Here is a 27,492-nt window from a genome sequence, read left to right on the forward strand (position 1 = left end):
CACAGGAACCGGCTCAGGGCTTCCGTCGCCCTGCTCTTTGATGCAGTGGTGGAGAAGGTGGTGCGGACTGCGGAGGATCCAGCTCCGGGCTTTCCCGCCGCCCAGCTGGCTGCTGCAGCAGTGGAGAAGGAGGAGGAGGAGGGCCTTCCTGCCCCTCAAATGGCCGCTGCAGAGCCAGAAGAGGCAGCTCTGGGCTTCCCCGCTCAGGAAGCAGAGGCGGCGGCGGGGGGCCAGCAGGCGCCACTTCCCTGCTCCCCAGCCGCGGCAGCGTAGAAGGCGGCATGGGCCCCAGAAGAGCCAGCTCCGGGCTTCCCTGCCGCCTTGCTGTTTGCTGTGGCAGCGGAGAAGGCAGCGTGAGATGTGGAGGAGCCAGCTCCAGACTTCCCAGCTGCCCAGCTGATCTTTTTCCTGGCTCCACAGCCAGGTAAGTGGGGTGGGGTGGGGGTAGAGGCTTCCCCCCTCACATAGGAATCTTTACGGAGCATACCGAAGCAATTCAAATACCCAAAGCCAAAGCGGCTTGCCTCCTCGACTTTCGGAGTATTACCAATTTTTTTCCAGGTGCACACCCCTACCACAAACCTTTATATTGGCCCAAATCAAAGGCCTTCCACTGGAGCACCTCTGCTAGTTATTCAGGCCCAGTTCTTCCACGAGGCCTGGACGAGACAATCCTAAGTCTGATTTTCCCAGCACCTCCACCAGACCGCTGCCATCATTTCACAGCTCATTTTTCAACCCTCCACTTCCGTACTACATAGCCTAACGTCTCTGAAAGGGGGCCACTCTCCATACAAGACCAACAATACAGAAAAGTGCCTCTGAGGTTCATTCTACTGCCCCACAAAGACATGCCCTTCTTCACCGTTCTTCTACAGCAAGAGCAACACTGAAAAATGATTTACCGGGCCTTTCACAGATGCTGCCGTTGACTTGGTTGATGCACGTGGCTGCCTTCAACCCCTGATTGCTTGGCTCTGCTAAGTAGCTGCAGAACCCGATATCACTTGGCTCCCCCAGCAGCCACTGGAGCGAAGAGTTCGTAAAAGGAGACATATCTTCCCAGCACCAGTAGGATATGTTAATCTTCCTCAGTCCAACCCACGGTGTCAAGGCTTTGGGCTAAAGAGGAGGATGAGCGAGTGGTCCAACAAAAAATAAGAGTTCTGTATTAGCGGAGTGCTTTCAAGGCAAGCAAACTAGGTAGCAGGCAGATACTTTCAACAGGCAAGGATGTCCTTTTTAATAAGTAAAGAGTCCAGTAACACCTTTAAGACTAACCAACTTTATTGCAGCATAAGCTTTTGAGAACCACAGCTCTCTTCGTCAGATGGCAAAGAGAGCTGTGGTTCTCAAAAGCTTATGCTACAGTAAAGTTGGTTAATCTTAAAGGTGTTACTGGACTCTTTTCCATTTTGCATCTACAGACTAACACGGCGAACTCCTCTGGATCTATGACTTTTTAATAAGAAATGCCTCTTGCTTATCATAGAATATTCTCCAGGCCATTGAAGGTAGAGTGAGGGTATGAAACATGTTGCCAGATAGATGGCAGGGCTGGCAGAAATCTCTCTCCTCGGGAAGGGGCCGTGGCTCAGTGGCAGAGCGTCTGCTTAGAATACAGAAGGTCCCAGGTTCAATCCCCGGCATCTCCAGCTAAAAGGATCAGGCGGCAGGGGACATGAAAGACCCTGGAGAGCCACTGCCAGTCAGAGAAGACAGCAGTGACCTTGATAAACCAAAGGTCTGCTTCAGAGTAAGGCTGCTCCGTAAGTTCATTCATGGCACTGCCCCTTCTCTCCCCTCTCCCCATTTGCCTCTTCTACCATCTGCCCCACTTGTTCAACAGGCTGACATGGCGGCAGGCTTCACTAGCACATTGGATGACTAAGCGTTTCTCTGCATGAGACATCTTACACGGGTATGCTCAAGTGTAGGGAGACATAATGCTAGGCAGGAAGCGTAGTTTAATTTCACCTCTCTACAGAGCTGGCAAAGATCATGCCTCAGACGGACTGTTAATTTCCTCTTCACCTCCCAGAAGGCTCTGTCAATTTCGCCTCCCCCTCTGGAGGCAAAGAGGAAATTAACAAACCCTCTGAGAAAGATCTTTTCCCACTCTGCAGAGAGGTGAAATTGACAGAGCCTTTGGCTCTGTCTTTTTAAACCACGCTTCTCGGCTAGCATCCTGTCTCCCTACACCTGAGCATTCCCGTGTAAGATGTCTCGTATAGAGAGAATCTGAGACTGCCCTAGAATTTCAGGTTTCATTTCAGCCAACAGAGACTTTACTGCAACCTCTGTGGTCAACCCCAAACGGAGCATTGCATCATGTAGAGAACAAATTTGTGCAGTAAGAGTGGCCAAAGTCACTCTTGTCACAGTCTTGCTTCAAATGCCCATTAAAGGTCAATAACTCCCCTGCCAAAGGAGTCACGCATGCCCCTTCTGCACAGCAGCCTCTCTCGTTGCCCCGCCATGACCTCCTATGAACCACTCACCGACGACTGAGCCTTCTGCAGCTCCTTGAGTACAAAGTCCACCTTCTTCTGGTTAGTGAGCGATGCCAGAGCAGCGCTCTGGCTCCTGCACGCCAGCTTAGCGTTGTCGTAGGTATCTTTTGTGTTCATGATTCTTAGGCAAGTGTTGCTGACCAAGTGCCACGCTGCTCCGCAGATGTTCTCTATTAAAAAAAAAAAGATACGCAGACATCCGCGTTTCATGTTGGTTGTTTTTCACTTTCTGATTGCCACAGACTGCCCTTCTCCCAGAAGGACCACAACACAACCCAATTAGCCAGTAAGAAAGGGCACGTGCCGTTTATGGGCTGAATGGAATCTCGATTGCAAAGTGTGTGTGTGCTGCAGTGAGGGGTCTGGAAAGCAAGCCCTATGAAGAAAGGCTGAAAAAAGCCCAGAGAACAGAAGACAAGGGAATTGGAGATCACGCTCCTCCAACACCATGGAAGTGAGCAAAGGATTGTTGACCTCTGGTCCAAAGGGGGAAACGAGATTTAACTGGCATAAGTTACAGAAGAGCAGACTTCACATGATCATTACAAAGAATCTTCGTAACAATGGGGTGGAGCCTACCCCTACCCTACCAATCCACTGGACAAAGTTTATTTATTAATCTATTTATACCCTATCTTTCTTTTTAGCTCAAGTTTTAATCCTTCCTCATACCTAAGGGAACTCCTTCTAAATCACCTGGCTCTTTTCATTAGAGCGACAGCCAGTAAGTAGGAGGGAGGCAACCTAGAGGATGGCTGGATCCATCCCGGAAGAGCGATCTGACAACGGAACCAGGGAGGAGGTTCTGCATTGGACGGTCTTCAGACGGAGGCCGAAGAGTTGCATGCTCTAGCTCTGGATTTCCTGCCCTGAGCAGGGGGCTGCAGCCATCACCCCCATTAAGGTCCCTTCTTCCTCTAAGACTCTACAACATTACCAAAATGTGTTGCTCCGTTCATTCGGTTCACAGAATCAGCCTGGCCTAGTGGTTAAATGGTTGGGCTGCGAATTAGCACTCTAATGATAATAATAATAATAATAATAATAATAATAATAATGTGTGCTTATATGCAACCCTTCTGGACAGATTAGGGCCCCACTCCGAGCAGTGAACAAAGTCCGTGTTATTCTTATCCCCACAATATAGCTGGAGAGCTGGGCTGTGACGATCGGCTGACCCAAGCCGACCTGCAGAGGTCGTGGCAGGAGTGAGATTCAAACTAGAAGAGTGCTGATTTGCAGCCCACTATCCTACAGAAGCTCTCTGCTGGTTCGACTCCCACTCCTGCCGTGAGCTCAGCAGGTGGCCTTGGGTAAGCCGCTCCTCTCAGCCCAGCTCCCCAGGTGTATTGTGGGGATAATAATAACACTGACTTTGTTCACTTCTCGGAGTTGTTACTAATCTGTCTAGAGGAGTGGTATACAAGCACAGTTATTATTACAAGGGATCTTCTGTAGCATAGTGGTTAAGTGGTTGGGTTGCAAATCAGCACACTGCTGGTTCGACTCTCACTACTGCCATGAGCTCTATCGGTGGCCACTCCTCTCAGCCCAGCTCTCCAGCTGTATTGTGGGGATAACAACAACACTAACTTTGTACACTGCTCTGAGTGGGCACTAAACTGTCTAGAAGAGTGGTATATAAGCACAATTATTATTATAGGAACTGCTGTAGAATAGGGTTAAGTGGCTGGGCTGCAAATCACCACACTGCTGGTTCAGCTCCCACTCCTGCCACGAGCTCAGCAGGTGGCCTCACGTCAGCCACTCCTCTCAGCCCCAGCTGTATCGTGGGGATAATAATAACACTGACTTTGTTCCTTGCTCTGAGGGGGCATTACTCTGTGCAGAAAGAAGGTATATAAGCACACTGTTATTGTTGCTATTACTATTATCAACAGAGAGAGGCGGCACAGCAATGGATCTGCCTCACCACTGGCCACCGTTGCATTCCCTTCTCCCCCCTCCCAGTGGATTATGCCACCACACAAAAGGGGAGGGAGGGGGTGCCAAGTTCTCAATCCATTTTTATACACCAATAAACACACTCTAGACAAATGCAAAAGGGGAAGGTTTGTGTAAGCCACTCTAAGAGAGCATATTTTATTGACTTCCATGCCTGGCTACGCATTATGTTTTTCATCTCATTAAAAGTAGTTGTGTTGATTGTTGAGAATTCTGAAGGTGCCCCCAGAGAGAGAGAGAGGAAGAAAGAGCCGGAGAGAACCGTCGGCACACATGTACACAGCAGAGGCTGCAGCGCTGCTTCCTTTCTCTGCCACCCTGTTGTTTCTACCCTTTCTCTCTGAACCTCTAGAGACCATGAGCTGCTACAGGAGAGAGAAGATAACCAGAGGTAAACAAAAGAGGGACAGTCGGACCGCGCCGTCTTCCCAAGATGTTTGCCTACAATCCGCCCCAGCCTCCTCCGCCAGTCTCTGGGGCAATTCAGTCGCAGGCTGCTTTACGCAGGATGAACGCAATGCGCAGCCGGGCTCTCAAATGTGTGCTCTTACAAATTGATTTCGAAGCACAGCATGTAGGAATACATTATTTATGGCTTCGTCTGGCAAACAGTTTCACTTGCAAGTCTTAGAGGAGGGGCAGTGAAAAATGTTCTGGGGACTGGGGATGGGAACGACTCACGGATGCGACGCTCCGCGCAAACGTACCAGGCAACGCAATGCACTCTTGATTCCGGCCCTCCCACTGGCAGTTCTGATCCAATGTGCAGCTCTTACAACTCGTCTTTTTGTTACAGACGTACGCGGGGTTATCCTTGGAGCAATTGACGTAGTCTGCAACGGGAGTCTAAAAGACATGCCAGCGGTTAAGTCTTTCCCTTCACGAAATGCATAAGACAAAGAAGAACGAACTCTACAAAGTTGGCAACGATGGAGGAGCAGGGAACGGGTGCTGTGATGCCCACAGCCTGCACAGGCACCCAAAGGTCAGGTCTCTCTCCCCTGGCCCCCACGTGCCAAATCGAGGTAGCGCTACACCAGTTCAGCACTCAGCCTCCAGATGCATGACCCGTCTGGGGCAGGCTGCCAAAGCCCAGTGTTTTTCCTCCCTCTATGGGCATTAATATAGATGTGGCTGCGAGCCCCAAGCCACAAGGTTTTGGGCCATCTCAGACGGCAATTCCATTAAGAGCTATAGGACCGTTAAATTAGTTATGCTACTGAGCCTTCACGTTGAACAGATAAGCGTTGCAGGTCTCCAAGGTGAACACTAGCCACGCACAGGCCAAGCATTCTGCAGGCTTTGGAAACAAAGAAAGTACCGAACAACACGGGATGTGTTCCTTAGTCACTGGGGCATTATCAGCTTTTCGCTGGGTAATGGGGAAAAGTCCTGCCACCAGAAACAAGAAACAGAAAAAGGGGAAAGATCTGGAGCGCTATAGATAGCATGTTCCTAACAAGGCTGGCAAAGTGACCCTGGGCAAGTCCTGCATGAAACAACCTTTTCCAAGGGCCATGCTTTGGGACTCTGCATGTAGTTCACGATCCACAAATGATGCAAAACCAAACTATTCAAAAAGGCTTTTGTATTGTAGGGAAGGGGTCTGAGATGTTTCACTAACAAGTTAGGGACCATAGACCTCACCATTATGTCACCTTACGGACTACCCATTCACTTTGAATATGCGCCCCTATGAGCTACCTGTGCTTCATGTTGTCTAATGTCAGCCCTAGAATTATGTTCTGTTTCAGCTTTTCTTCAACTCTGTACTGGATCCTTGCTAATGCCCTGTCTTTGTAAACTTGCATTTATTTACCCTATGGCCTTGTCTATGGAAATGTCCTTGAAACTGACTGTGCTAATCTCCCACTGTGTAACCCGCCTTGAGTCCCAGTGAGAAAGGCGGACCATAAATGACACAAATAAATAAACAAAATTCCACAAGCGCACCATGCAAGCAGAGAAGTGCTGCAGTGGACACACAACTGAGCATCCTAAGAATTTTAACCCGGTTTTTAGACGAGCATGTTTTTCAGTCTTCATAATCTAAAGAGGTCTGGAAGTATGGTGTGGGGGGGGGGAGGTGTAGTGACATTTAGATCTTGGGGAGGTAAGGGGCATACACTCGGCGGGGTGTACATGGATCCTCCATGTGGTATCTTTATGAAGCCCAAGCCTTCAGCATGTAAAACAAAACAAACATGGCATATGTTGTTTTTGAACCTACACAGGAGACTCTCTAACAGCGCCAGATTCCTTCTTGATAGAAAATCAAAGCCTCAAGATGACACAGATAAAGAGCGGCTGGCTTTATGCAGAGAACTCCCCCACACACACACAAAAAACAGGCAACCAAGCAGGGATCAGTCGCTTCTTACACATCCCACAACACCAGAAAAGCACATAAGTCAAGTTTATGGGTTACGCAGGGGGCTTGCTTCCCATGTGTAGCCTTCTGCGTCACGCAGAGTGTAGAACAACGCTTGTTTACGCTCAGCAGCCTTGCCAACATGTGCAGGCCTGGTGACACTGTGACATAACGCACGTAAGATTGGTAGATAATATCGTAAAGGTTATAATGGTGTACATAGCTCTTGATAGGTCATGGTTTAAAAGGAAAGAACATTGGCTACAAAGGGGAAGAGAGAGGGGGAGAGAAAGTGTGTGTTTTTATGTGTGTGTGTTGTACAGTGACCCTGACCGACAGGAAAGAAAGAATCAATAAGATGGAGCCCAGAGAAGTTAAGAAAGAAAGACAATTTCTGTAAGATCTTTTTAGGTAGAGCTAGGCAAAGTTGGTTTTCATAAAGTATAAAGAAAAGAAGAAATTGGGGGATAGGTTTAGGAAAGGTCAGGTTTATTGTGTATGTGAAACTATATATGCTTCTTCAAATAAAGTTCTGGTCTTAATTCATTTTATTTTATCAGTTCTGCATCCTCAGCTGTCCTCCTGTAGCGTCAACGGTTCCGCTGAAACCGAAGATTAATGATTTCAGGGGTGGCGCTCAGGTCAGCTGGTCGTCGTTACCAAATGGGGATTTAACTAAATATGGATTGAAGCAACGTAAACTGCGGGAATTAAGAGAGGCAGGAAGGCACTTCAGTGAGGGAAATTTCAGGTGGGTCACCATGCTGGTGTGTAGCAGAAGAGCAAGATTTGGGTCCAGTAGCACCTTAAAGGCCAACTAGACTCCCAGGGTCTGAGCTTTCACGAGTCAAATCTCCCTTTGTTAGATACGAGGAGTGAAAACAGGAAAGAGTCTGTATAATCCAGGCAGAGGGTGGGAGGGATATTATAAATTAGTGCCAGGAAGCTAGCTATAATAGATGTTGTAATTAGCTTGATAGAGCAGGGGGTACGGACTGCAGAAAATGAGTAACTGTATAAGGACGCCTTCCTTTTTGCACTCTTCGTATCTGACAAAGGGAGCTCTGATTCTTGAAAGCTCCTATCCTGGGAATCTAGTGCTACTGAACCGGAATCGTGCTATTCAGCAAGGGAGGTCTCATTGACTGCTCACCCCAGATTCTCAAACTCGGGAGCACCTGGCTATCACGGAGTCACCTGTGGGTTATTCCAAAGTGAGGCGACACTGGCAACGAGGCAACTGTATGCAGTGATACAACAGGCTGATCCTAAACAAGACTCCACAACGCAGAGCCGCACCCTGCCCATCTCTCAGCGAGCTTCTTCTGGTCTCGGTGACTTCTGCGTAGCGTCTTTATTCTTCAGCACGTAGGTCTGTTCATGCCAGCCTCCCCTCCCTCTTCTAAGATCTTCTTTGCCGAGCTAAAGAACCAAAGCCAAGAAGCCCACCCGACAGAACCGAACTGTCTCGATCAAGGCAGCAGCAGGGACTGAGAACTGTACAACCCACAGGAGCATGAGAGGGGCAAAGTGAAAAGCAGGGAATGTTACCTGATCTTCCGAGCAGTTGCTCTGCCTGGAGATGCACTGATCGGTGCACCAATGGCACCGGTTGGTGTTGGCTGTGCAGCTGTGGCAGTCCGTAATCTGATCACACTTTTCAGGGTCCACAACTAGCAAAGGAAAAAAAACTGCGTGACCAAACACGAGCATTTCCCGACAGAGCCCCGAGAGGTTCGCTCGCCCACCGCAAAACAGCAGGGGCAGGCAATGAGCATGCTAGCCAGGCCCTATCTTCGAGGAAGGGGGAAACTCGTGCGCAGACTGCAGGCAGGGGCTCACAAGACGGAATGCTGCTCCAACTGAGCTGTCCCTTGGGGTGGGAGAACAGGGACGACTGCCCCAGTCCTGCACTGGAGGGGGGGCGTGCTTCACCAAAGAAGCGACCAATCCTCCCGAGTGGTGAATTCTCTGCAGGGTCCTCCATACAGATGGCTGGCAGCAGCTGGGGGGGGGGGGCTGCACACACGAAGCCCTGAGCCACCAGCAATCACCTGGCCAAATTTCCACAGAGCCCACCATTCAGTCCACCTTTCCACAGAGCCCCCCCCTCCCCCAACAAAAGACATCCAATATATATACTGCACAGATGATACTCCACACATTGTCTTGTGCACTTCTTCCCAACAGGGAGGCAAAGCTCGCGTGACTAAATTGATCAGATCAATCAATTAAAAAGCTTCCACTGTGAGCACGTTTTATCAGGTATTGGATTTTTAAAATGTTTTGCCGGTTATTAATAACAAGCGCTCACAAAAGCTACAGGTAGCGTGTATCATCCTAGAGTTTATCTTAGCCAAAGTGGTGCATAAGCATATTTAACAAAGAAAAGAATTAAGTCAAAGAGACATCCCCCTTTCTCATTTCCAGGAAGGAAATGCCTCTAAGAGGATACCTGCTATGACATCTTAGGGTTGGATCTAGACCAAACGGGCAATTTTTACCAATTCCCCCTGCCCCTTCCAATCACCCCCCAACCCACCCCGCCCCATGTCATTCCTCATGGTCTTTCCCATCCTCTGGGAGCAGGATTGGAGTTGGAGGAGAGAGGCTAGAACGTTTTGTTCTGGAGGTGGAAAGTTTAGTATGGATCCAACCCAACACCTAAAGAATTCTCCCCCCCCTTTAGAACCATTGTTTTTACCAGAAAGTAAGCTGATTTACTTGATCCATTAAAACTAATATGATCAACTAAAACGTCTCCAGTGACGTGGCAGCCATACTGTACATAAAATTAAATCATTCCTTTTTTTCTAAATTAACAAGGCTGTTTAATGAAGTGTAGTTTGTCTCCCTCTGCAAGAAAAATACACCGCACTTACATGGTAGACAGCTTTTTTAAAATGTCCCCTCTCCTGCTCCAAAACGTTCCTTTTGAAACAAGGGTTGCTGGAACTGTACCCCCTGTTTTCCCTCATCTTTTCTAACACTAAATTGGCCTCTTTCAGGGCTACAGTATACTGACGTTATGTTTTCAGCGAACTCTCTGCGATGAGCAAGGTTTTAAAGACAATTTAGACTCCAATTTGTATGTGAAGCTAGGAGGTTTTTTCCCCCAACAAACACTACTTTGTTCTCTTTTTGCACTGAATTTCTCGTTTTGCTGTCCACTCAGTGACCCTGGAGAGGTACTTTGGGATCTACTCCTCGCCTGCCTGAGATAGGCAAAATGATGCTATTTTCAATATCAAACACAAGCTTAGCTTTCTCACTACTTACCCCGAATCTGTATCTTGAACAAATAACTTCAACAGCACCATTCCAATTCTCATCCACCAGTGAGAAAGACCTACACTCTTTACCTCCCTGTTGTGAAAAACCTCCATTTATTTCTGTCCTTTGCTTCTTGTTTGGAATAAGTTACCGCTCCGTAAGATGACGAGTCCTCTAACCCAATGAATGCAATTTTAATTTAGAAGCCTTGGGTGAGGAGCTGTGATAAAGGAAGACCAAGTACATAATAACTACTGGATAGCCCTATTCATTGTTCTTTGGACAAAATGCAAAAAGATCAGTAAAGGCTGGCATCTTTTTACAGAAGCCATGCTGGTTCCTCCTCAGCAAGTCTTATTCTTCTGTGTGTGACCACTGCATTCTTAATAAGTATCTTTCCATCTACTGACTTGAGATAGAGAATCTGAGGCCAACCCTGAAATCCCCTAAGCTTGATTCTATTGCCAGTTGAATATTGTGAAGGGCGTGGTACCTACCTGGCCTGGAAAGGCATTCTTCGATTATCTTTTGCTGCTGGTACTTCGTGGCCATTTCCCACGGGAGACATTGTTGGATGGAGCTGTTCCACACGCACCGGATCCCGGGGCCTGCTTGGGAGCAGGCAGTTTCGTTGCCGTATGCCTCGCAGCTTTCTGGAGTGTACTTCACAATGTCACTCAACAGAAGGCTGTTGAAGCCCCCGAATATGTACATAAGGCTAACAAGAGGAAGAAAATAAAAATGAGTTGATCTGTGGGATATTGGTAACTTGAAATACGCAGCATAAGCTACTCAAAAATTGCATTATAAATAAGACTACCAAAAGTCTTGCCCAGTGATTCCTCCAGAATGATTATCAAATATTCACTGAGTTGGAAAATACCCTACAGACCATCTAGTCCAGCCCCCTGCCCAATGCAGGAGCAGCCTAAAGCATCACCAACGATTCGTCGAGCTGCTCTTTGAAGACTGCCAAGGACGGGGAACCCACCACAACCCCAGGCAGCCGATTCCACTGCTGGATTAGTTTTTAACATGAAGAAGTTATTTGGGGCCCATCGATACACACCCATTCCTGTGAAGGAGTCTTCTTTATATGCAACCATCCTAGGGGAATTCAGTATCTACAACAGTCCAAAACAACCTCGAGATCTCTTGCCTTCACACAAGCCTCCTAATTTTTGCTATTACCTCCCCAGGGTGTGCGTCTGTGTGTGGAGCGTGAGCCACTTTTGTGTAAGGGTTAAGAGCAGCAGGACTCTAATCTGGAGAGCCGGGTTTGATTCCCCACTCCTCCGCTTGAAGCCTGTCTAGAACAGTGGATAAGTGGCTAATTAAGTGCACCTGGTGGTTGTCCTTGATTAGGCGGCTCCTCCCCCAGCCTTAAGAAAAGGCGGGGTGGATCGAAAAGAAAGGAGGAAGAGGCTGAATCACAGGAGCATGGAGGTTGGGTACCTATTTGTCTAGTGGGCTTTGTTTTAGCTCAGATTAGGTCAAGCTCTTTTTTTATTGCCATTGCTTTGCCTCAAGAGTGAGTATGGTTAATTTGACTGTTCTCTTGAGCTAATAAATAATTATCCTTCCTGTGTCTTGAGTGTCTGCTTGCTGTGCACAAGGGCTTCCAGCTAAGGACCCTGAAACCTGTGAGTCTGGTATAAACAGGCGGGGCATACTACTCTGGGAGAGCTTCTGGGGTACTGTGTGGCTGTTATCAGCACCAGAACCAGGCCCAGAGGGTTTGCCCACTCTTTACATGGTGGCAGCAAAAAAGGGAAGCTGGACAAGGTGTGGCACAGCAGCAGTACTCTTTCCAAGACTATAGTTGCTGCATAGCAATAGGCAGGTTTGTTATTTTGGTTAGATAAGATGAGTCAGGACAGAGACCTTGACCGGGCCAAGTCCTCGTTGGAAGCGGAAACTGGAGACCAGCCCTCGTCTGGAGAGAAAATTTTTAGAACTGACTTGCTTCCTGAGAATATTGTCGGAGCAGAAGGAGGTGCTCCTGTGGATTACAGTTTACTGGCTTCAGTAAGTGTTTATAATGGAGAAGTTTTACGTTTGGGAAGAGATCCCTTGTGGCAGGATCAAACAACAAGAACTGGAGGGATGCTGGAATGCTCCCCGCTTAGACACTTTTCAACGGCTCAGGAGGGCAGCCGGACATCTGGAAGTACTCAGCCGTTCTCCAGCCTGCATGGAACAGCCCAAGGCAGAGCGTCAGCAGGTGAGACCCTGAGGGGACAAGATCAGGCTAGAGCTCCAGGGAATGGGCAGGACTCAGTGCAGCAGCAGCTTTGTGCCCTGATGACTCAGGTGTTGGCACAGAATGCCCAACAAATGGCACTGCTTCAGACTCAAGTCACTGCAGGACAGCAGAACTGTTGGGCACGTATGAGATTCCCAGAATATCAGAAAGGGGAAGATATTAGTGCTTTTTTTCATCACTTTGAGGCAGTAGCTCAAGATGTGGGCTTGTCTGAGGACCAATACATGGGAGTCCTTAGACGTTCCTTGCATGGAGAAATATTGGAATTGATGGCGGGCTTAACAGTCCAACAGTCTAGAGACTATTGTTACTTTAGGACCTTGGCCTTACAGCATTTCGGCAGGTCCAGTGAACAGCTGCGGAAAGACTTCAGGAATGTTACTCCCCAGCATGGAGAGACGTATGGCCTGTTTGCAAGTCGATTGCAGAGGATGGCTGTTAAGTGGGTAGAGTCTGCTAATGTCCACACTTTTGATGGGTTGTTTGACCTGATGCTGAAGGAGCAGATGTATAAAGTTGTTCCAGCAGAATATGCTATGCTTGCTAGAGCTCAGAGACCGAGGACTGTGACAGAGTTGGCTCAGCTACTGGACGAAATTGCAGCTGCCAGTCAGGTTTCTGTGGAGTGCTGGCATTCAGTTTCCAAGCAAGTGGCCCCTACTCCTCCAACACTGACGCCCCGACCTTTGCCTGTGTCTGAAGTAGGAAGGAGGGAGCCAAAGTGTGGGGAAGGGCAGAAGCCAAGACAGAAAGAAACTGTGTGTTTTGGTTGTGGTCGGTCAGGACATGTGCGCTCCCAATGTCCTGATTTGCAGCTTAAGTCGGGACTGTGGCAGCCTAGAATGCATTTTATTTCTAGTGGAATTCAAACAACTGCACATTCACGGGACTATGTACCTGAAGAAGATTGGGATTTACAACAACAAAGAGAAGAAGCAGGTACTCCTGATTCTGTTGCTTCTTCTGGAGAGATACTCCAGCCTCAACTCGTGAGTAGATGTGTGTCTTTGGAAGGGAAGTGGCCAGCCCAAGTTCGTCAGTCTAGAAGGGACCAGAGCCTGCCCCAAGTTGCCTCACGAGAAGGGAGAGATAGGATTAATATGAGAACTGTTAGGATGCTGGGTCGTATGGGAAGTGCCCCGGTGTACCTGAGTCAGAAGCATGTTGACTGCGGGGTGGAGAAGGAATTGGCAGAAATTAAAGAACAAAATTGCTACCAGCAGTTGCCAATACCAAGAAAAAGAACTAAGTTTTTGCAAACAGCTGTTAAAGAGTTTCCAGTTATCACCAGAAGCAAGGCAAAGACTTTGCAAGAGATTGCTGTAGAGCAACCTGAAATCAGCAGCCAGCAAGCGGAGAGTCAAGCAGCCCCCACCTCAGGAATGTCCACCACCCCAGCTTCGGTTGTGGAAGCGAGGGGGAGAGGGGGGGAGGAAACTCAAGCTGCTGCAGAAAGTAAAAGGGAACTTTTTTTCTGTGAGGACAATAATTATAACACCCAAGAGCCTGTTAAGGGCATTCTGCCGCCTCACACTAAGCAACATCTAGCACGTTCCCCTGAGTTGAAACCATCTAATTGCATTAAACCCTTTGTGGTGAGAATAAATGCTTCAAAATGTGGGATAAAGGTGTTGTTGTTTCAGGAAGGCCTAGATAATCGTCTCTGTCCAATAGTGTGCCTCAGTCGTAAACTTTGGCCTAGGGAGAAGAGGTATAATTTGTATGAAATAAAAGCATTAGCTTTGATTTGGGGAATAAATAAACTTGAAACATACTTAAAGGGGACTCATTTCCATCTTGAAGTAGATTACAATCCTCTTATATTTATTCATAGGATGAAGAAGACAAACCCCAGAGTCATGAGGTGGGCTCTAAGCCTTCAGAACTTCTCCTTTGATGTTATTGCATTAAGGGGAATGATAATGTCCTAGCTTATGCCCAGTTGAGAGGTTATGATGATATTGAGTGAAGCTGTAATATGATTGCATGTATCCATCCTGAACAATCCAGTTATTTGTAATTTGCAGTTTGTAATCATTTGTATTCCTGCCATATTTTAATTGTGTATTTTAATTTGCTGACCTTTGTATTGATAACCTATGTTGTCTGCTCACTTGTATGCTGCAGTTATATGTTTGGAGGCTATCTTGCCTAATTGGTTTGAATTCTCCACCATGCTCTAACAACCCTGTTGGAGAATTGGGGGGGATGTCTAGAACAGTGGATAAGTGGCTAATTAAGTGCACCTGGTGGTTGTCCTTGATTAGGCGGCTCCTCCCCCAGCCTTAAGAAAAGGCGGGGTGGATCGAAAAGAAAGGAGGAAGAGGCTGAATCACAGGAGCATGGAGGTTGGGTACCTATTTGTCTAGTGGGCTTTGTTTTAGCTCAGATTAGGTCAAGCTCTTTTTTTATTGCCATTGCTTTGCCTCAAGAGTGAGTATGGTTAATTTGACTGTTCTCTTGAGCTAATAAATAATTATCCTTCCTGTGTCTTGAGTGTCTGCTTGCTGTGCACAAGGGCTTCCAGCTAAGGACCCTGAAACCTGTGAGTCTGGTATAAACAGGCGGGGCATACTACTCTGGGAGAGCTTCTGGGGTACTGTGTGGCTGTTATCAGCACCAGAACCAGGCCCAGAGGGTTTGCCCACTCTTTACAAAGCCAGCTGGGTGACCTTGGGTCAGTCACTTAAGAGCAGCAGGACTCTAATCTGGAGAGCTGGGTTTGATTCCCCACTCCTCTGCTTGAAGCCAGCTGGGGGACCTCGGGTCAGCCGCAGCTTCTTGGACCTCCCTCAGCTCCACCCTCCTCACAGGGTGATTGTTGTGGGGATAATAACACACTTTATAAACCGCTCTGAGTGGGTGTTAAGTTGTCCTGGAGGGCGGTATGTAAATCGAATGTTGTTGCTGTTATGTGTGTATATTCACCCACAGCAAGAGAAGGGGTTATAACTGATGAAATGGTAGGAATTCAATGCAATATTTAGCAGTCGTCACTTGCATAAAGTTAAAAGCTGATGGTTTCTACCCCGCTAGCACTGATGCTCTTGCGGTTGCTGGTTTTTAACTGTTATGTTTTAAATATATTGTGTGGCCTTTGCTGATTGCAAGTTAAGTGAACATACAATTAATGGCATGAATATGCAATCTTGTATTTATTATATATAGTTAAGACACCCCCCTACACACATACACACACACACCTTGGGGGATCAAAAAAATCAACAAGGGGGGGGACACCCAGGGCTAGAGTATATTTTTCTGCAAACCTAGTGTAATCCTCAGGTTTTTGAAAAATATGAAAACTCTGCAAACAATTAAGAGGGTTATCCCGTTCCCCTAAAAAGTAACACACGTGTGTGTGTTACGTTCTCCCTGGCCAATATCTTGGGATTCCTAACAACTGAAAATGCCTCAATTTTATCAGCCGGGAAGTTATATACACTAGCCAGATGTTGGAGGGGGGGGAATGGGATGATTATGTGGGTCAGGGAGGGCAGAGGAAACTTATCGGTTGAGTTCAAGAGGGATGAGGAAGCAGGCTGGCTCATAGCTTCAGGAAGGCTACAAAACATGGAAACTGGGAGGCCAGACATGGTGCCAAGGAAAGAAGCAGAGGAAAAGGAGAGGCCGTGAAGGAGAGAGGAGAAAAATGGCAGGCGGTGCAGGGAGTAGACAAGAAAGCCTGAGGCGTGGGACCAGCCGAGGTAGATAAAGATTCCCCTCTCCAGTGAGTCCTTGGTGGATTTCCTACTTGTTCAATTTATCTTATATATTTATATAGTATGAGGCTTAGCGCTGAGCAGCCAGAGAATCTCACGGCCCTCTTGTCTATTCCTCATGCCAAAAGACGGCAAACCGGATTCATGAAGTCCTTATTGAAAGAAAGAGAGCGATCTGGTCTACAGGAGGCGAAGGCTGTGATTTCAGCACTTGGAACGCTCTTGCCCATCTCTTCACTATCCCCCTAGTCTTTATCCACACAGTGGAAAAGAGCAAGAGCCCAGTAGCACCTATAAGACTGACAAAATTAGTGGTAGGGTACGAGCTTTCGTGAGTCACAGCTCACTTCTTCAGATACAGCTAGAATGTGAGTCTATCTGTCCTATACATGCTCTTCCACCTGCTACATTGGACAAATTGGACAGTTCCTTCGACAAAAAATTAATGCACGTAACTCTGACATCAGAAACCACAACGTTCAAAAATCAGTGGGGGGACACTTTAACCTTCCAGGCCACTCAGTCGAGGACTTAGAAGTTATCTTGCAGAGAAATTTCAAAGGCAGATTAGAGCAACTGCTGAATTGCAACTGATAACAAAGCTCAAGGCAATGCATCTGCCTGGACTGAATCAAGACCTAGGCTTTTTGTCTCATTACCAATGCTGATTTCTCCACACCCACCACCCCTCTGCATAACCCACCCTATTCAATCACACCTGCTACTGTCATTCACTGGCTATTATCATTCGGCTTCTGTAATCACTCCTCTTTCCAAGATACAAGGACAGATGGACTCAAATTCTAGCTGCATCTGAAGAAGTGAGCTGTGACTCACTAAAGCTCAGACCATACCACAAATTTTGTTAGTCTTATAGGTGATACTGGACTCTTGCTCTGTTCTACTGCTACAGACAGACCAACAAGGCTACCGATCTTAATCTTTTTCCAAACAGTCTGCCTGTGCCCCAAACTCTGTGTGTTTCCATTTGTTATTTCTGAGACAAACACTCTAAATTTGGGTGCAAAAGCAGACTTTAAAAACAACCAACATTCTTCAGTGGGGCATACTTTACACCATCTGTTCTACCTACAAAACTTCTATTTCTTTACAGCATAATTTTTAAAGGGGTGCAAAGATTACAGAATTTAGCTGAACATCTGTACTGAATGAGGTATTTTTTAACTCTATCAAATCAAACGAGTATGGAAAGTGTGTGTATGTGTCAAACAAATTTCTAGTAGTACAGACAAAATGAAGGGCTGTTGTTGAAATCCTATGTAGTAGGCACAAGAAAGAGTGTACAACGGGGCCGATCGTAACAAAGAGAAGCCGTGGATGATTGTCTTAAATCTTTTCTGGGGTGAAAGACGAGGCTCTCAGAAAGGCGATAAAACGGCGGTGTTATGATAGGAGGTACATTAGCTAGCGAATGGGGTGGAAAAACTGAGTTGGAAACTGTTGTTCAAAGCAAGGATGGGGAAGGCAAAACTCAATGAGCTAAACAATCATGTCTCAAAACTAATAAAAGTATGTCTGTACAATTAACCCATGGAGCTCATTGCCAAGGGACAATCACAGAAAGGAAATTAGTATAACTGGGAATTAAAGAACAATCCAGAAGGTGATGCACAGAAGTGCTATTCCGGGGCAGGGAATGCGAGACAAAAGCATCCAAGCCCAGATGTCAATTGCCACGCACGTCGGCCTGGTAGAGACGGCTACGCGATCCATCTAAGACGCGGCAGACAACGCACATGCAATCTACATACGGTTTGGAATCACCTCTTCCCCCTCACCCACCCTTTTATATGCATGATATTTGCTACATTTTAATCAGCCCTCAAATAATATCTGAAGAGCCTCTGAGCATTCATGGAAGCTCTTCTAGCACCCGCCTTCCCATGAGCAACCTTGAGAATCTCCTAAAGTGTTTCAAAAGCTGATTCCGTGGAACACATTCAACCCACAGGGGTTGTTAATAAAAGGAGAAAAGGCTTCCTGCATAGAACTGGGGGGGGGGGACTGCAGCTAAGAGCACAAGCTGTGAGCCATGAGGTCCCTAGTTTCAAGGCCCTATGCAAGCCACTCGCCGCCTCAGCCTCTCATCCACAATCTGGGGATAAGACAACTGGCTCGGCTTGCAGGGAACTTGTGCAAATCACTCGAACACGACGTGTCATGCGCTTTGAAGGCAGCAAATATTTCATGAATGCTGTCATTGCTTGGGGGGGGGAGGCGGCTGCCCCAGTCCTGTCCATGCCTTCTTGCAATACTCGTGCACAAGCAATAAGGGGAGACCTGAAGGTTAGAACTGGGGACTGTCAGCCAACACAAGCAACAGAGAAAGAGGTTGCAGCAGGAGGAAGTCAAAAAGTCAGGCAGAGAGAGCTCAAGGCAGTCAGACCCCCCCATCCGACTGGCTGAGGGAAAGCCACCAGGGTCCTGATCGGGTACTATCCAGGGTTCCTGGGTTAACTGAAGAGGGCAAGAAGCATTTTATCATATGTGGTGGACTTGTAAGGAAGCTCAAAAATATTGGATAAAGATACATGAAGAGATGCTGAAGATTCCCAAGCTAGTTCCCGCTGCGAATAGGACCAGGCAGACACTCCCCCTTCTCACCTCGCCACCCCCTCCATAACTTCTGCAAAACCCACAAAAACTTATTTTGCACACTTACTTGTTGCTCAGCACAGCAGAATGTCCAAATCTGTTGATGTCGTGGGGGAGATCAGGCCGAGGCAGCACGGACCAGCGATCGCAAGCTAGAATTAAGCAAGCCTCATTTAAAAGAGGTTCTTACCGGCACCACAATGGGCATTTTAGGCAAGCTCTCTCTCTGCATATCTCCAAAAGAAACTTAATATAAGAATCACCACACCAAAGAAGAGGTGTGTTTTCTATTTCGGCGAACAAAGAAGTGTTAGGGCATTGCAGAAGACACTCATTCAGATGCCATCTCCTAAGGATGCCAGTTTGGTGTAGTGGTTAAGAGCAGCAGGACTCTAATCTGGAGAGCCAGGTTTGATTTCCCACTTGAAGCCAGCTGGGTGACCTTGGGTCAGTCACAGCTCTCTCAGAGCTCTCTCAGCTCCACCCACCTCACAGGGGGATTGTTGTAATGATAATAATAAAGAGTCCAGTAGCACCTTTAAGACTGACCAACTTTATTGTAGCATAAGCTTTCGAGAACCACAGTTCTCTTCGTCAGATGCATCATTCCTCTGGATCTATAAGGTTAATAATAACACACTTTGTAAACCATTCTGAGTGGGCGTTAAATTGTCCTCAAGGGCAGTATATAAATTGAATGTTGTTGTTGTTGCTGTTGTTGTTATATTATCAACATTACATAACTGCAGTGAATTTGAGGCTTCTCCACAGCATGCATACCGACCACTGGAGACGTGCTGGGGCTCAACAGTAGAGCATCTGCGGAGAACGAGGAAAGTCCCAAGTTCAATCCTCGGCATCTCCAGTGAAAAGGATCGCGACCTGAGAGACCTCAGCCTAAGAGCTGCTGCCAATCTGAGCAGACAGTGCTGATCTTGAGGGAAGCAAAGGTCTGATTCAATATGAGCCAGGGTCAGGTGTTCATTTTTTTAAAAAAGTCTGACCAATGGGAAAGATGTTTCAGCAACATGTTGCTAAATCCAGAACCTTCATTGTTCCCCCAGCTGAATGAAATACTCTAAACGGTTCGACTTACTTTATTTATACTCTGCCTTTCTCCCCAATAGGAACCCCAAGCAGCTTATGTGCTGGTTTCCTCCACTTTATCCTCACAACAACCCTGCGAGGCAGGTTAGGCTGAGGATGAGTATCTGGCCTAAGGGGCCAGGTATATAATTCTCCTGCAGTTATTGCAGTTATGTGAATTGCTCCAGCTGAGAAACGGCACCAAGGCAAGGAGAAGGGCTTCTTAAAGTGCTCTCGAAAGCAGAAGTTTATTTAGGAATCTTGTTTGACGTCTGCTTTCAGGATTCACAGGTAACTTCTTCCCCACGGCTATGAATAAGCTCAAGAATATGTAAAGCAGTTTCAAATAACCAAAACCAATACAGACAGAAGACAGGGATCAACGGATAACTCTTTAAGTTTAATAAATGGGATTCTTTGGAGCTAATGTTTCAAGGGATTCCTGTCTAGAACGTCAACCTTTCCTTCTCTCCCTTGTTCAGCAACTTCTGGGTGAAAAAAAGTACGCCTAACCTGACTTAAATCCTTTCCAGACCTCTTTTGGGGACACAGGGTTAACAAGGAAGCCTAGAAACGGAGAGGGGAAGGACCAAATTGCTCCAGAACATTCGGCGTTGTGGAAGCTGCAGAAAATGGATTCTAGACTTCCAAACCGCGGAGGAAGATCCTGTTCAGAATCACATTTGTCCCAGCCACAGCACAGAAACCAAAGCCACAGTCTGAACCTCCAAACGCATGAAGCCAAATTATGGTTTAGAACGGGTCCGATTTTCTGCCTTTTCTGCACTGGGCTTCATAAAGGTTTCGCTGAAGCGTTCTGCAACGGCATCAACCAGCTCGTGAGCTAGCTCACAGTTCATTCCTGTCTTTACAGGGGAGCAGCCTCCGGCAGTGCCCATAACTGAAGCCTGTCAGATACCAAACTGCGCGAGGCTGCAGTTATCATCGTTTACAGACCCACATCAAACCATGGCCACCAATCCCGGCTCACTACTGAAGGTTTCATGACTTGGACATGAAAGCAAAACTTCAGTAAGCTTCCTCAATTGCACTCTGGCATGATTTCCAAAACTAAGTCAGAGAGGCGAAGCCTTCATTCCCTCAAATATTTGGGGAACAGCTGACATGGGCAGTGCTTGAGGGAGAGTCTCCCCTTCCAGGCCCTAGGCATGCACCTATTTGACATTTCGTTTCAGTGTCTTGAGCACAAAGGAAATGCACTGAGATCACAAAGATTCATCAAGGGATGACTGAAGCTTGCCTAGGCTGATTGTCAAGTGCAATTGGCGAACTTGGCTCTAAAAGAACGGGGCTGAGGCCCAAACGGGAGGGCAAACACCTCTGACCCAAGAATGTTTTTAAGTGTTTCCGGTGAGGGCTCATCTTTTGTCCTCTCTCTTTATTTCTCCTAAGGGCAGGCAAGACACACAAACTGCAATTACATATCAGCTTGTGAGCAATGCAGGCTCTTTCCCCTGCAGGGTTGACAATTTGTATCCCTGCATATATTCAACCGGCGGTTGTGGGGAGAGAGCAGGGTTGGTTGTAAAAGGCAGAATTTATGCCGGTGACTCATACAAATAATGGATCAGCACCGACCCAGGAAGCTCCATCCCACAATATAACCCCAAACAACACCGCAAGAGCCCTCGTTCTCCCAGCTGTTCTTTAGTTTACCTTGTGATGGAAGCTGACCCTTTATATCCAGAGGAGTTAGCCATGTTAGTCTGTAGTTGCAAAATAGTAAAGAGTCCAGCAGCACCTTTAAGACTAACCAACTTTATTGTAGCATAAACTTTCGAGAATCACAGCCCTCTTCGTCATATGCATCGTCAGCTTTCGAGAACCACAAGTCTCTTTGTCAGATGCATCTAATGATGCATCATCAGATGCATCTGACGAAGAGAGCTGTGGTTCTCGAAAGCTTATGCTACAATAACGTTGGTTAGTCTTAAAGGTGCTCCTGGACTCTTTACTATTTTACCCTCTCTATAACACCGCCATATCTCCCTCGTCTCCAACCTATTCCTTCCAACAATGATCACCATCTTCTCTACTGCCCCCCTCCATCCAGCTAGTTGCTCAAACTGGCATTTTCCAATAGAAAACACCACCATGATTTCCTGCCCCACCCAAGTCTATGACTATGCATTAAACAGCAGCCTCCAAAAATAGGGCAACAAATGAACTGAGCACTGATTAGATTTTGAGCAATTAGGATTAGTTCGGAGAGAGGTCTGTTGGGATTCCGAGGTGGGCTCGAGGAGTCTGAGAGGGGCCTCACCTGTAGTTTGGACTAAGGGCCCCAACCTGGAGGTTGCTTTAATTGCTAGCAGAGATTTTACCGAGGAAAGGGTTTGAAGGGTTTTTTTAAAGGATTTTCCAGTTCAGGGTGATAGGATTTCATTTCTTGCTGAATTGCTCACTGGACAAATGCACTGTTCCCAATTTTTGCAAGAAGATCTAAGGAGAAAGAGCGGGAGTCTCCGAGGCAAGAGTCTTTTTTCATCCAGAAAGCTGAGGGTAATGCGGGGCCAAGAAACATATTTTTCTAGATTAGGAGGAATACTCGGAACGTTTTATTGCCTGTGCTCCCTTCTCTCTCTTTAGCCGGAAATCAAGTCTAAGAGGGGGAAAGCTAATGGCTCTGAAATTGCTAAGAATTATTTCCTTCTTGACCTTTGAATTAAGCCAACTTTAGATTTACAGCTCAGGGATCCACAAGAATGTATTACTATGTACCATGGAAAAAGGCTTTCTTCTTTTAATGAAATGTACCCCCGGTTGCAGAAAAGCAGCTTCGGTATTTTAATACACGCCCTAATAGAAAAAGGCTATGCAGTGAACAACAGCATTAACTGTGAAGGGTGCCTGATCGCTTCCAAGAGAGGCGCCGCAGTTTAAAGGCGTGCATTAGTCCAGAAAGGGAGACGCTGAAGTTCTCCAGCAGAAAAGGCTTAATAAACGTGATTGCTGCGCTAGGACTTTTGGGCAAAACGAAATCGTTCAAGTAGTCCACGCATTAAGGCAAGGTTTCCACGAAGCAGGGACTGAGGAAAATAAGATATCGATTTTATTCCTTGTGTGTACAAACTGCTCCCCGTCCTATTTAAAGGAAGAACACCTACCGCATGGGTTTGTTCAATGCTGCCCTCTTCTGGCCATGCAAAGTCTAACTGCTTTATAATCTGTTGTATTAGGTCCCCTTGAGCCACCTTGAAGTACAAAACGCCAAGGAGAGCTCTGCCCCCCCTGGACCAGCTAGGATTGCCAACCTCCAGGTGGCAGCTGGAGATCTCCTGGAGTTACATCCGATCTCCAGGCCACAGAAATCACTTCCCCTGGAGAAAACGGCTGCTTTGGAGGGTGGACTCCAAGGCCATTACACCCCATTGAGGTCCCTCCTCTTCCCAAGCCCCACCCTCTCCAGGCCCTATACCCAAAATCTCCAGGAATTTCTCAGCCTGGAGCTGGCAACCTTAGAACCAGCACAACCTTAGAACCACCCCATTGAGGTCCCTCCTCTCCCCAAGCCCCACCCTCTCCAGGCCCTATACCCAAAATCTCCAGGAATTTCTCAGCCTGGAGCTGGCAACCTTAGAACCAGCACAGGCCCCGCTGTCCACATTTGCACGCACCCATTGTACAGACAAGAGTGCTGCAGGCTTGGCTTGGAATGACTACACGGGATGGAGCAACTGCTTTGACTGCAGCGGCACAAGACGCAAGCGGGCAGGGAAGACGGACACAAGGGTGCCATTAGTGACCGCTCAGTTCTTTTGGGGCTCCGGAAGGAAATATATAACCTTTGCAAACAGACCAAATTAGCACTGAAGCGAACTGGCGCACACTCATTCAAGAGGCTACGGTTTTCAAAGATATCCTTTATCGTGCCTCTCCCTGCTCACCGTCTGTGTTGCTTCCGCAACTTTTGTGCTGTAATTTTTCCCCCAGCTTCGAGCATCGCTAAAAGCAAACTGGAAGCAAGCGGGCTTATGGACAGTAGGGACTGCATGCTGGTGAGTACCCAGATGGAAAATCGAAGCAAACAGTACAAAGAAACTGATTGCCACACCTTAGCAAAAGAGCAGCTAGGGATTGGCTGCTGCCATCTGAGATAGCTCCATCTCCCCCCGCAAGGGAGGGGCCACGAGAGGGAGACCAGCTCCCTTTTTATGTTGCCCACTGAGAGCGGGCAGCAGGGATCCTTTTTAAAATGGCCCCATGCCAATGGCACAGCCTTACTTTTAGCAGATGCCCAGAAGTGATGTAATGCCTCCAGCATGAGGAGGCGCAGCTCTAGGGCTACCATAGAGTTCTGCCCAAATCCTAGGGCATCACTTTGACATCCCCTTGGCAACATGGTACCACCGTTGGTATCTGCTGAAGAGATTACACCACCAGCACCACATTGTTTCCCCTGTTCCCATGCCTTCCACACTCCCGCTGGTTGCCAGTCCTTGGCTGGCAACCCTAGGCTATGGCCCATGGGCAGAGTACCTGCTTGGCATGACAAAGGACCCAGGTTTGTGCCCAGGTATCTCTACCTGAGACCCTAAAGAGCTGCTGCTAGTGGCAGCAGACAAGATTGACCACTATAGCCCAACGTACCTGAGGGACTGCCTCTCCCCGTATGTACCCCAGAGAGCACTTAGATCAGCAGGAAAACACCTACTGGTGGTCCCCGGCTCCAGGAAGGCTCGACTGGCCTCGACCAGGGCCAGGGTATTTTCGGTCCTGGCCCTGACCTGGTGGAACTCTCCGTCGGAAGACACTGGGGCCCGCCAAGAGCTTGTGTCCTTTCAGGGGGCCTGCAAGACAGAGATGTTCCGCCAGGCATTTGGTAGAGGCCAGCATTTAGATCCACTAGATCAGCCTCCTTGCCAGTCTCCTACCAGTGGGGGGGGGCAATATGACCATCTGCCCCCCACGTACGAGTAGTGACCAACTGAGCATCAACTCATGTCTCCATCCCCTCTCTTCTCCTTCTATGGGTTGCAGGGAGGGGTGAGGGGAATCTCGTCCCGGAACACCGGGAATTTATGTTGTGGAGCTATGTTCCATGCCGCTGAACTGGGACCTTGTGGTTTTACTGTTTCCTTTATAGCATTTCTTTGTATGCTGTAATCCGCCCTGGGGCCGCTTGCAGGGAACGTGGACTATAAATTTAATAAATACTAATAATAACAGTCTGACGCAGGTTCGTGTGTTCTGGCTTAAGGGCTGCTGGCCCTTTAAGGCAGACGGAACCCGCATCAGCAGGGCAGACCTCTACCTGGGAGGTGGGGAGCGGATTTCTCTCTAAGTCTATCCTCAGTTCAGATGAGGATAGTACTGAGCTATCCCCGCTGCTTCGGATGAGGGCAGGAAGAGGTGGAAGAAGAACAGAAAAGTGAGACGGGACGACTGAAGGAACCTATCAGAAGCATTAACAGAAATCCTGCACAAAATCATCGAGTGGTTAGCTGAGCCCCCGTTTAGAGCCATATTTCATATTGGCACATCCGCTTTTATGAGGATCATGGTTTAATTCCACGTCTAAAAAGAGCTTACCTATATCGTACGCCATCAAATCAGAAGAAAAGCATTTGGCACCGTGGCTCATGGACGTGTCGTTGTGGGTGTTTCCTCCAAACACCAGCATGGTTCCGCTAATGATCACGGCAGAATGCAAGTATCGGGAAAACTTGCTGTCTTTAAGAATTGTCCTGAGGAAAATGAAAAGTAAAAAAAAAAAAGATGTATCTCCTAAACCATGTAGGGTAAACAGCATCGGAAAGAAAATAAGCCTTCGGCAGGTGAACGAAAGGATCAGAGTCCAACCCCATTTCAGAGATAATGCAGAGCAGGATATAAGGGCCTATGGATCAAGCCCCAACGACCATAAAACAACCAGTTGGCCCTCCTAGGCTCTAGTCTTGAGCCGTAAGCTTCATTGTCCATACAATGGCAATGATACTGATTGTACTAATCTCACACTATGTAATCCGCCTTGAGTCTCAGTGAGAAAGGTGGACTATAAATGACATAAATAAACAAATGAACGAACGAATGAACGAGATCTGCTGAGCGTCCTCCTATGTCCACAACAAAGATAACGTGCTGGTCAGAATCTTCTAACTCACTGCACGAAATACATGGGGGTGGGGCGAGGGGGGAACACATGGGGTGATGTTGGTCTGATAGCTGGACTACTCCCCTAACTCAAAAATGTGCGTGTGATCCTGCATGAGTACTGGCTGGCCTGGGGGCCCAACTGGACGATACGGTTGTGTCAGAGTCAACTGCTGCTGAATCTCTGCAAAAGAGATGGCCTCAAGGGCATTACAGGTAGGTAGATGAGCTGAACCATCCGTCAACCTCACACACACCCCTCCTCCCAATTGCACTCCTGGTGGGCTTCCGATAGCAAAAGTAACACCTGTCGTGAGAAAAATGTGTGGCAGGAAGCCAGGGAGGGGGCTGGGAAACAGAGGTTTAGCACCTCCTTCTATTCACCCCTAAGGAGTTTTAAATCCCCATACCAGCTCCCCCTACAAGAATTCATGTATAATTTGGTCCTAAGAGTCCACATTAAGTATTATATAGATACAAATTGTAAGGACTTGCAAGAGAGTTCATCTCATTTTCCCTTTTATCCCCCTCCCCACACCATTTCCTCTCCCCCCACCATTTCCTCCCCCCCCAGCAGTGCCCAGAACCTCTCCCTTTTTCCTGCTTCCTTCTCTCCTTCCCACCCGCTAACCAACCCACCTTTTATTTGCCCCTCCAGATCTCAGTTGTATTTATTAATGCCTTCATTTACACCCCACCCTTCTCCTCAGCTGGGACCCGAAGTAGCTCTCCTCCATTTTATTCACCCAACAGCCCTGTGAGGTAGGTTTGGCAGAGAAAGAGATGAGCTCAAGCTCCAGCAAGCTTCCATGACCGAGTGGGGACTTGAACCCGGGCCTCCCGGATCCTAGTCTGACACTCTCGACAAATGGACCACATTGGGTCTCAGGTTTCCCTCCTTCCCTCGCAAGAACACAAGTAGAGCCTGCCAGAGCACACCAACGGTAGAGCTTGCCGGATCAGAAACAGCTCAGCATACTGTTTCATATATGACAGCCAACTTTCAGTAAGCGTTCTCAACCCCAGCTGGCACGATGTCCAAACTGAGAGCCAAAACAGACGAGACACCTGACGCTTGGAGGACACACGTCAATTTCCCACAAGGTTCCACAGGAAGTGTAGTGGTGAGAAAGAACCTCTGCCGGGGAGAAAAGGGAGAGAATCCCTCTCCTCCCTGGTAGAGGTTCTTTCTCTAGCCGTCTCGTCTAGTCCACTTGGCTCCCTCTCGCCGCCACCGGTTCCCCTTGCTCCTCTAAAAGCCCTGAGCAGCCAGAGGGAGCTGAGAATGTGGGCAGCGGCAAGAGGGAGTCGATTACGCCAGCGGCGGTCAAGAGGGAGCTGGCAGCGGTGACTGGCTCCTTGTCCCTCTCACCGCCGCCAGCGTGCTCAACTCCCTCTGGCTGCTGAGTGCATTTAGGGGAGCAAGAGGAGCGTGCTGGCAGGGGTGAGAGGGACAAGGAGCCAGTCACCGCTGCCAGCCCCCTCTGACCACCAGCGGTGCAATCGGCTCCCTCTCACCACCGCCCACATGCTCAGTTCCCTCTGGCTGTGCAGGGCTTTTAGGGG

General features: G+C 47.8%; 1 protein-coding gene across 2 annotated transcripts in view; it reads right to left on the reverse strand.

The window, feature by feature from the left end:
- Positions 1–27,492, reverse strand: part of ATRN (attractin) — a 220,333-nt gene that overhangs the window by 102,673 nt on the left and 90,168 nt on the right. For both annotated transcript variants that reach the window (XM_054990039.1, XM_054990040.1), the window contains exons 10-16: positions 25,366–25,520; positions 18,794–18,878; positions 10,620–10,840; positions 8,401–8,522; positions 5,186–5,324; positions 2,502–2,683; positions 906–1,122 (exon numbers count right to left, since the gene is read on the reverse strand). In XM_054990039.1, coding sequence (XP_054846014.1) covers positions 906–1,122; positions 2,502–2,683; positions 5,186–5,324; positions 8,401–8,522; positions 10,620–10,840; positions 18,794–18,878; positions 25,366–25,520 — 1,121 coding nt within the window. The remainder of the gene's footprint in view (positions 1–905; positions 1,123–2,501; positions 2,684–5,185; positions 5,325–8,400; positions 8,523–10,619; positions 10,841–18,793; positions 18,879–25,365; positions 25,521–27,492) is intronic.

This window comes from Eublepharis macularius, chromosome 10 (assembly GCF_028583425.1).
Source record: "Eublepharis macularius isolate TG4126 chromosome 10, MPM_Emac_v1.0, whole genome shotgun sequence".
NCBI classification, from domain to species: domain Eukaryota; kingdom Metazoa; phylum Chordata; class Lepidosauria; order Squamata; family Eublepharidae; genus Eublepharis; species Eublepharis macularius.